This window comes from Nanorana parkeri, unplaced genomic scaffold, assembly GCF_000935625.1.
Source record: "Nanorana parkeri isolate BGI_ZX_2015 unplaced genomic scaffold, ASM93562v1 scaffold1330, whole genome shotgun sequence".
NCBI lineage: Eukaryota > Metazoa > Chordata > Amphibia > Anura > Dicroglossidae > Nanorana > Nanorana parkeri.
Window position 1 is genome coordinate 151,602 of NW_017307598.1, and position 10,988 is coordinate 162,589.

Below are 10,988 nucleotides of genomic sequence, written 5' to 3' on the forward strand. Positions count from 1 at the left end.
GAGAAAGGGGGAGAAGTTGGGTGAAGCAGAGATAATGGAAGATCCTGAGCAAAGAGACAGAGATCAGGGATGCTGTGTGAGATGCCGGTCTGTACGGTGGTCTCGCAGTGCAGGTATCTGGCTGCCGTCAGTGTCACTGTGTGGGGTCTTGCCGGCTGTGTGCCTCACGGGAGGTGGAGAAACTGACAGATGTGAAATAGCCTAGGGAGTGATAAATATAGAGATCTGCTTCATATTACATCTGGAGAGCCAGGAGAGAGCAAGACTTCCAGGGGGAGAGGATCAGAAACATTTGGAGGGAGAGGAGAGGGGGAACATGTACTGAGGATTGACTGCTCCGGATAGTCAGAGAGGACTGAGAGAGAGAGACTACGAGTGAGAGAGAGAGGGACTTTATGTGCATTCTCACCTAAGAGATTGACGTATCGAGCACGGCCGGGGCAGAGGGATGTCTTCCTTTACTACACCTGTTGCAGAGACAGCTTCCTGAGAGAGACATCTGCGTTGAAAGAGAAAGCATGAGACTGCTGAGATAGGAGAAAGGTTGCTGAGGTTGTAGTCTCTGGATAGGGGATCAGAGGAAAGCACAAGAGGGAGCGAGAACGTTGTTATTGAGTATTGGGTCCTCTGAAGGGAGCAGTGTTTGGATTTGTAGACAGCTTGGTAATCATGGATATAAACTCTGTGGTTTCGGAGATAAGCCGCCCAAAGGGACAAAATGGCAGTCCAACGACTAAACGTTCTTCCTCTAAATCCTCCAAGAAAAAAGCTCCTGCTAAACGTGCTACTGTTTATTTCGAGGTGGAGATCCTGGACGGCAAGACCCGGGAGAAGCTGTGCTTCCTGGACAAGGTAAGGGGACACAGCGGTGATCGGGGACTTTGACGGATGAGAATGTGCTGGAATGGAGATTGTGTGGGGAAGCCATAGAGGAGACGGCGGGTGGGGAGGAACAGGGCAGTAGGTGTTGGTGGGAATAGAGCATGTCTGATGGGAGATTGCATTGGGTGGATTGAGTTCAGGGGTGCTGGGAGTGGGTGGGTTAGGTTGAGGGCTGTGTAGAATTTGGGATGTATTAGGAGGGGGATTGGGTTGTGGTGTGCTCACGGTGGGAGGAGTGGTTGAAGGGTGGGAAGAGGTGAAATTAGGTTGAGGTGTACTGAGGGGGGTTGGTGAATTGAGTTGAGGGAATGCAGAGGGTTGGGAGTTGGGTGAAGGGTGGTTGTTGGATTGGTTAACTGGTGCAGCAGGTTGGGGGTTGGTGACTTAAGTTGAGGAAGTGCAGAGGGTTAGGGTTAGTATGAGAGGTGTTGAGGGGATTGAGGGATTGGTCAAGGAGTGCAGGGGGTTGGTTTGGGAGCTGCTGTTGGGGGTTGGTGAATTGAGGAAGTGCAGAGGGTTGGGGTTGGGTTAAGAGGTGTTGAGAGGATTGCTGGATTGGTTAAGGTGCAGTTTGAGAGGTGGGGGGTGATTTGGGTTAAGGTGTGTTGAATGGGGGATAGATCATTGTACTATAATGGAGTGGTTGATGGGGTGGGGGTGATCAGGGACCTGGATTTCAGGGTTACTCGGAGTTGGAATTGGGTGAAGTGCTGTAGGAAGGGGTGTTACATTTTACTGCCAGTATAATAACCCAAACCACGTAAAGTCTAATAATTGCATCCACATGTTGTATTGCTTTCTTGTATCCATGCAAAACTAAAATGCCACTTTGGATGGAATCGGCCTTTATAAAATGGGAATGGGGAACATCTTTGATGGGAACCTTCCCCCTACCCCCATGGTTAACCTTATCATGATCCCCTGCCACTCTATACATCTGTTGGAGCCTTCAGCGTTACCCAGAACTTCTGGTTATGGGCAAGCATGTGACCTTCTACCCAGGATGCAGTGCTCAGACTGGTCATGTGGGGTAGGGGAGGAGGTCATAGCCCTGGGTAAGATCCAACACAAAGCTTGTACAAGGATTACATTTAGGGCTCAGTCAGTCAGTAGAGAAAGATGGTGGGAGTGGTGGTGGTGGTGGGGGCAAAGTCATCAATTCACTTTAATGAGCCGTAGAGAGAAACCGTGCGGAGAAACCCAAAGTGAAAAGTCCTCCAGCACTTGTCTAGTCAGACCGAGGACATGAGTTCCCGCGGACGGCTCCTTCACATCATTAATAAATAATAATTGGATAATATTCTGGGCGGCCCCAATCCTGATTTGCCTGCTGTGGATTTTCTTCTCTCCAGTGGACAGCCAAATATTAAGCCATTTATTGGGGCCTTATCTCCCCTATTGGGACATTTATAACAATCAATACATTGAGGGCAGGCACACCTTGGGGTTCCTCCTTAAAGGTGCAGAAATACACTGGAAGCACAGCACAGCAGCAGCTGAAGACCTCCACTGTGTCTCTGCACCAAATCACCATATTGTATCTCTGCACCTAATCACCATATTGTGTATCTGCACCAAGACATGTGACAGTGGTTGGGTCTAGCAGCCAATCGCTGGGCAAGAACACCTCTCCATCAGGGTCCTGTCACTGCTCCCCTCAGCCTCTGACACCAGGTGACATTTTGGATTTCAGTGCTGGTTGTGGTGAAGATAGGAGCTGCAAGGGGGCTCTGGTTAAGGCGAGTATAATTGGGGAGGGGGGACCCTGAATAAGCACACCATCCCTTCCCCCTTCATGGGCAAGGTGCTCGGGTCTTACTAAAGAGATCTGTCCATGAATGGCATTTGTATCAATCTGATTCTTCACCTGGTAGTTACAATGGTACAACCCGTCTGGTCTGGGATTGCCGTTTGTCCTGTTAGTTACCTGCCTTCTCTCCCACGCTACTATACTGAATGTGGCTGTAAGCCACAAAGACGATGTCATGTCTCCTGCCTGAGCTCTGTGCAGATAACATATGCTGTGTCCAGGCTGCTGCAGGAGGTCTTCATACATCGCTCGGATAATGAAGGTGCTGCCAGGATTACAGGAAGGAAGAGACAAAAAAAGAAATACATGACCTTCCATTGAAGACTTTTTGAAGGTTGTCCTATTAATGCTCCCTTACCCAGTACAAGGACAGTTCAGGTTGTTGTAACGTTTCACTGGCAGCATGCTTGTTCTGGGTCACTGGCTGGGTAAAGTGTCTCTCCAGCCAGCAATGTGAATCATTTGGGAGGGATTAGAACGCCTGCTGTTTTTAGAGGTTCCATCACAGAGATTATCCATCACGTACCATCCTGCTGACAGCGTTTTACCAGAGAGGAAGTGAGATGAAATCTGCAACACCAACACAGATGGGGAAGTTTGGAGTTTAGGTGACAACCTTTTATTAAAGATGCATATTAAGCAAGCTTTCAGGATGACTTGGAGCCCTTCTTCAGGCTTTATACAATTGTACAGGGATATGAGGCACCCCGAAAGTTTGCATCTTTTATAACGTAAAGCTGAACTTCCTGTAATAAAGACCGGTCACTGCTGCTCTCTCTCCTTATGCAGAGTGACAGGTCTTGTCTCCGCCCCCTCCTGTAATAAAGACCGCTCAGTGCTGCTCTCTCTACTTGTGCAGGGTGACTGGTCTTGTCTCCGCCCCTTCCTGTAATAATGACCGATCACTGCTGATCTCTCTAATTGTGCAGGGTGACTGGTCTTGTCTCCGTCCCCTCCTGTAGTTTTCGGCAGGCAGCCTGTAGTGGGTGGGGCCTGCTGGGTACCTCTCACAGCCTTGCTCTCGGCACAGTAATGATGTCACTGCTTCATTTATATAGCAATGTCTGTGTTTGGTGCACAGGAAGCAGGCTTCTATCCTTTGTGGATATTGAGGAATACATTGAAATGAAAGGTTTTGTGCCTGTAGGTCATCCTGGCTATAACGGGTGTCACCTAAACTCCAAACTGTCTTCATATAACCCCAACCCCAGTGTAGGGAAAAGCTGGAACCTTTGTCACATTTTTAATTGCTGTCTGTGTTCTTGTTGCAGATTTTCTTTCACTTCCTGTCTGTTAAAACCATTCTCATCAGGCCAGTATAAGAGGAAATTTCCTTACCGAGGCGATAGCCATAAATACCCTACAGGGGTTCTAATCCTTACTGACTCTATTCAAAACAAAGAAGGAAGCTTTGGCTGCACTTTAACCCCTTCATGACTGAGGCCTTTTTTTCATTTTTTGTACCCGTAGACTGACGACGTAGGTCGTCAGTCACGAAGGGGTTAAAGTGATATTACGGCTTTAGTTTATTTAATTGTTACACCCGGAGGCCCGCCTTTTTATAAACGCTTGTTTTTCCTCAAAAATGTTCAGGTCCTCATTCTCTAGTGAGTGTGGTGTCTAATGGGTGTCTCCATCAGCTAAGCAGCTGCTGTGGCGGCACCCATGCTTGCGTGTTCCAGGCCATCCCCGCAGTAGCTATGTGCGCCCATAGACACCCATGACCCTATGGCAGGCCACGCCCCTTCCTCTCCTCCCAACAGGTTGATTGATGGCAGAAGGAGCCTATGGTTCCTCTGCTCTCATTATCCTCCCCCCCCTCCCTTTCACAACCAGGAAGTTCAGGGAACATAGGGTCACTTTGGGGAGTGGTGGCGGTGACAGGAAGCAGGGCGACACATCGTGACTCGTGTCCCGGCTTTCTGATTGGTCAGGAAGCTACGCTGCCTAGAAACAAGTGAAGCCGGCTTTCTAGCCAATCGGGAAGCCCGGAGGCGGGTCATGACGTGCCACCCGGCTTTCTGATTGGCTAGGTTCACTTGTTGCTAGGCAGCCTGGCTTCCTGACTAATCAGGAAGCCGGACGGTACCACATGACTCGCCGCCCGGCTTCCTGATTGGTCAGGAAGCCAGGCAGCCTCGGCAAGTGAAGCCGGTGTTCTTTCGCTAGAACTCCAGCTTCACAGGCAATCAGGAAGCCGGGCGACGGGTCATGATCTGCCCCGCCTGTCTTCCTGATAATCAAGTCAGCGGTACTCTGTATTGGCGAGTACCGAAAAATAATATCAGTACTTGTATTCGATACCGAAAAACTGGTATCGGTTGCCTCCTTCGTAAGAGGATACAATCACTGTTCAGGTGAAAATTTTCCACCTGACTCAGTCGATTTTTAGACCAGACCATTGTCAAGTCAGGTGGTGCCACCCATGGCTCAGATTTTGGCTGATTTAGCAGGAATCAGATGCAATCCGGGCCCTGTAGCTTTAAGGCTGACTGTCCGAACTAGAGCCTCCCCCTCAGACTAAGGGAAGACAGAGAAATAATCAAAGAGCGGAATATATTTACCTTCTAATCCTTTGAGTCGTGGTACAGGTTGCTACAAATGCCTCTTCATGACTGGTTCCCTTTCCTCCAAGGTCTACTGATAGTACAGTTGCATCCTGTTGAGGTGGCTCTAAGGGCCTGTACACACGACGTCCGTTTTCTGTGCTGACCTGATCCGTACGCTCCTGCGCTAAACATGTATCCTTATGCGTTTTATGGGCTACAGTTCTCACGTGCGCAGTCCGTTCAGGTTACGACAGAAAAACACTGCGTGCCACATTTTGTACGGTCAGGAAACGCAAAACGCGTCAAACGCACTGCAGCCAACATACTGACAGCCCCACTCCAGCAAAAAAACAAAACATTTTTTTTAAACTGGAACGCATCAAAAACGCGGCAAAAACACATAGCACCACAGCTGCAGATCCGCACCTGGTCAGGACCTGAAACTCATGTGAACAGGCCCTTAAGGCACCAGACAGTACGTACACTCACCAATTAGGGACTCTATACTTATTATGATGAGGGCTCCTAAAACATTTTTTTAAATTTTCAATTTCTCTCTGCAAACGTTCCTGTAACATTCCGGACCACAGTGACCTGATTGCAACGCGCAATTTCTGCAGATTTGTCAGCTGCACTTTTATGCTCTACCACATTCCAGACGTGTTCTATTGGATTCAGATCCGGTGACTGGTCTACCATCTGTGTGCCTCAGCAGAAATTGAGATTCATCAGACCAAGACTACATTTTTTAAGTCTTCAGCTGTCAGGTTTTGGAGAGCCCGTGCCCAGTGCAGCCTCACCTGTCTGTTCTTGACTGACAGGAATGGAACCTAACAGGGTCTTCTGCTTTTGTAGCCCATCGCCGCGAGGTTGGACATGTTTTGCATTCTGAGATGCTTTTCTTCTAAAATTGAGGTTCCTCAGATAGACAAGGCTACCTTTTCCAGTCTTCAACTGTCCAGTTTTGGACAGTCTGTATGTACTTCAGCCCCAACTGTCTGTTCTTGGGTGACCGCAGTGGAACACAACGTGGTCTTTTGTTTTTGTAGCCTTGAGGTTGGACATGTTTTGCATTCAGAGATGCCATTCTGCTGAAATCGTGATACCTCAAACCAGGCAACATTTTTCCAATCTTCAGAGAGCCTGTACCTGCTTCATCCCCAACTGTCTGTTCTTGGCTGACATGAGTGAAACCTGACATGGTTTTCTGCTTTTGTAGCCCATCACCTCAAGGTTGGACATATTTTGCATTCGGAGGTGCTTTTATTCTTTTATTTATACTAGTATCTGTGCCGATACCGAGTATTTGGGTGAATACTCTTACTCGCCCAAATGCTCCGATACCTTCCCCGATTCCAGAACTTCCGGTCAGAGGAAGATTTTCTCTGACCGGCAGTGCTGCAGGGGAACATGGAGCCAGCTTAGGCCTGATTGGCCGGGAAGCTGGCTCCATGCTGATTGGCTGGGAAGCTGCTTACCGGCCAATCAGCATGGAGCCGACCGAGCAGCCAATCAGCACGGAGCTGGCTTCCCGGCCAGTCAGGAAGCCGAGAGGCGGGTCATTACTGGCTGCCCGTCTTCCTGATTACCCAGGAAGATGGCTTGGTGCTGACTGGCTGGGAAGCCAGTTTCCCAGCAAATTTTACAATCAAATCATCCCGAATGCAAAGTATCGGCACTCATACTCTATACTGAAAAACCGGTATCGGTGCATCCCTAGTCTGTACCTACTGCCGCCCCAAACTGTCTGTTCTTGGCTGACAGGAGTAGAACACAACATGGTCTTCTGCTTTTGGTAGGCCATCGCCTCAAGGTTGGACCTGTGCATTCTGAGATGTCTTCTTCTCAGATCGAGATACATCAGACCAGGCTTCGTTTTCCAAGTCTTCAGCTGTCAGGTTTGGCAGAGCCTGTGGCCACTGCAGACTGAACTGTCTGTTCTTGGCTGACAGGAGTGGAACCAAAAGTGGTCTTCTGCTTTTGTAACCCATCGCCTCAGGGTTGGACATTATTTGTTCCGCGATGCTTTTCTTCTGACCGGCCGGAGTGGAACTGTTATCAGAGGTGCTGCAGCCTTTTCTTTCAGCTCCGTTCAGTCTGGCCATTCCCTCAGACCTCTTTTCCATCAACATGACATTTCCACCCACAAAATCTTTGCTCGCTGGATGTTTCTTTCTGGACCGTTCTGAGGTAACGCCAGAGACTGTAGTGTGAAAATCCCGGGCGATCAGCAGCAATAGAAAACACCAACAGGCCTTTTTGGCACCAATGACCGTGGCACGGCGAATATCACTGAGGTCGCATTTTTCTCATTCTGGTTTTTGATGCGAATGGTAACCGAAGCTCCAAATCCTGCAATGATTTATATGCAGTGGGCCGCTGCCAAATATTTGGCTGATTTTAGATTATTGCACACATAAGCAGGCACGCAGGTGTTCCTAATAAATTACTTAGTGACTGTATACTCTGATAGACTGACAGCGTACACAGGGACTGCTCCACTAACTGCTCCAGTGCGTGTAACACGCCACATGTAAGGACATGCATAATGTTATGTGCACATGCTGTACACTTCCTGTGAGCAAGCTGTTACAGCCACAGCTATAGTAAAAGGGGTAAGAGCTAGGGATGCACCAATACTGTTTTTTAGGTATCAGGTACGAGTACTCAGTACTCGTCGATACCGGAAGTCCCATTAAGGAAGCCGTGCTGCGTGTAATGACTCGCCGCCCAGCTTCTTGATTAGCTGGGAAGTTGTCTCTATGCTCCCTCATCACCAGGTGACGAGGAAGCATGCTTTCTGAGCAATCTGGAGGCCAGGGGGCGGATAATAACTCACTGCGTGGCTTCCTGATTGGCCAGCTTCTCGAGCAATCAGGAAGCCGGGGAGAGAGTGGCTGGGAAGCCGGCTTCATGCACTCCCGTCACCAGGTGATGAGGAAGCATGGAGCCGGCTTTCTAGCTAATCAGGAAGTCGGGTAATGACTCACCACCCAGCTCCCTGATTGGCCAGCTTCTCGAGCAATCAGGAAGCCGGGGAGAGAGTGGCTGGGAAGCCGGCTTCATGCACTCCCGTCACCAGGTGATGAGGAAGCATGGAGCCGGCTTTCTAGCTAATCAGGAAGTCGGGTAATGACTCACCACCCAGCTCCCTGATTGGCCAGCTTCCCGATCAATCAGGAAACTGGGTGGTGAGTCATTACACGCCGCTCGGCTTCCTGATTGGCTTCCTGATCCTCGTCACCAGGAAGCATGGAGCTGGCTTCCTGGCCAATCAGGAAGCCGGACGGCGTGTAATGACTTGCCACCCCACTTCCTGATACCGGAAGTTCTGGTATCGGGTTAAGTATCGGGAGCATGTGGGCGAGCATGAACACTCGCCCAAATACTCTAGCGGTGCCACTACTAGTACCGGTGCATCCCTAGTAAGAGCTAAACGCATGGGCTCCCCACTAGTGATTACTGTCATTTGGCAGAGCAGGGTTGGCCATCGCAGCTGTGTCTTAAAGATGAACTCTGCTACTTTTGCAGTGCCCACCCCCCTCCCTACCTGGGCACTTTAAGGGTTAAATGCCCATTTAAGTCTGGAATATGGTGGAATACTAACCCTTTTCCTCACACTGGCAGACTGCCTCCGTCATTGCGACCAGTCCCCCCGAAGGATCAGCTTTAAGGTATAAAGGTATATTTGGCTTCTTTTCCCCTTACTGTTAAAGGAGAATTATGAGGCGAGAGATTTTCACTCAGCTCATAATCTGAGCCGACCCGTGACAATGACACTATCACAGGTCGGCTCAGTAGATCGGGAAGTGAGGGACCACATACTGACGCTCGCTCACTTCTCGATCTATCCCTGCAGAGAGCTGTGACTGTCACTCACGGCGCCCTGCAGGGATTCCCCCTCCCCTTACCGATCCTCCAGCTCTGACTGGCGGAACGGATGGGGGAGGGGGTGGATACCGCTGGCTCTGCCTCTAGATAGGCATCACGCAGCTGGGTGGATCTCGACAGTAATGTCGGGATCCGTCCCGGCTGCGGTGGTCTCAGTATAGCGTGAGTTGTAGCTCGCTATATACTGAGCTTAGGGTGACGGGAGGCCGCTAGTTTGTGTCCTCCCATTACTCTTAGGAGAACTATGGGGAAAAGCCCTAACCACATAGTTCTCCTTTAAGGGACAGAGATCACCATGCTGTTGCATTGCCCCAAATATTACTTTATGGTACGTGATTAAAAATTAATACTGATAATAAAAAGTAAATAATAAAATGCTCTTCTCACCAGAATCACTCAGTAAAGAAACGGTTAATAAGTCAAAATTATGAAAAAAAAAAATGACCATTATTCAGGATTTATATAAAGCCGACAGTTTGCGTTTACAAAATTCTTTAAAAGTAAAACAAATCCCTATAGTGGTACATGGTTGGTCCTATCTCTATACATTTGTACGGAGCGGAGCTTGTTGTGTGTGTTTGTAGGAGATAAATTACCGGGTGACAGGTATAGGCCGCGGGATATACATTTCAGGCATACGTTACACGGGTATCCATTTTAGCTTGTTGTACGCGGTACGGGGAGACGGCACGCCAGTTGTCCTAAACAGATTTGGGTTCCACGAAGTTCTAAAATTGTTGGCTAAGCATGGACTAAACATAAGCCGCAAAACGAGCCGCTATTCACCAGCAGCGTGTACCCATCGACAAATATAACTGTGCAAGTCGTCAGATTAAGACCGGTACACTTGACAAAAAAAAGGATTAAAGTGAGTGTCCCCTTTTTGTCAAAAAGTTAAAGTAAGCCCGGCCTGCAAAGAAAAGCATTGATTACCCCCCCACCCCTACACCCCTACCACCACAACCACCACTATCGCCTGCGCTGGGGAACTTTATGGTCCTTTACCATTTGAGGATCTTGAATGTAAGAGATACGCCCTACAAGCTTTGTTTTTAAGGACATATCTATTACGTCCAGCTCCTCTCCGCTTGTTGCCACTTCGAATTGGTATTGCCAGCAATAATCAGAGGGGTATCGTAGTGAAAAGCATTGATACACCCCCCCCATCTTTTACCATTTGAGGATTTTGAATGAGAGAGATACCGTCCTTAAAAACAAAGCGTGTAGGGCGTATCTGTTACGTCCAGCTCCTCTGCGCCTGGTGCCACTTGTAATTGGTATTACCGGCATTAATCAGAGGGGTATCGTAGTGACTTTCCAACTTGTTACCCTAGACAGCAGACTGCACATACCCCCCGGAACTGTGCTTGCCCTCTCCAGCTGCAAATTACTCCTTTCTAATGCCTGTGGGGTAACTTTTAGCTTTCACATCCACACAGTGTAATTATTAGATGCAAAATGAACTTCCCTAACCTTCATAAATCGCACTTTATGGACACCTTCAGGAGATGGTAAGAAGCAGGACATATAGTGCATGGGTATATAGAATAATCACACACGTGTGTGTCTGTATATATGTTACTACAGGGCTCAAAGTTTCCACTCGCCCGCTCGCATTTGGCGAGTGGAAATTCAGTCAGGCCTGCGGTCACAGGGCCACGTACCTGACTTGCGGAAGTAAGCTGCTCCTGGCTGCGCTTGCTCCATTTCTTTTGGCCTGAGCTCTTGACAGTTCAGAGCTCCAACCAAAAGGATGGATTAGTCAGGTCTGCACCAGACCTTACTAATCACCAGGGATCGTGCCTCCTCCCTGCAAAAAGGCAAGCAGGTGAGGGGCCTCTTTGTTCTATTTTATG

General features: G+C 48.9%; 1 protein-coding gene across 1 annotated transcript in view; it reads left to right on the top strand.

The window, feature by feature from the left end:
- The first annotated feature begins 637 nt into the window (after positions 1-637).
- Positions 638-10,988, top strand: part of TECR (trans-2,3-enoyl-CoA reductase) — a 36,620-nt gene continuing 26,269 nt past the window's right edge. The window contains exon 1 of the mRNA XM_018569404.1: positions 638-852. Coding sequence (XP_018424906.1) covers positions 670-852 — 183 coding nt within the window. The 5' untranslated portion in view covers positions 638-669. The remainder of the gene's footprint in view (positions 853-10,988) is intronic.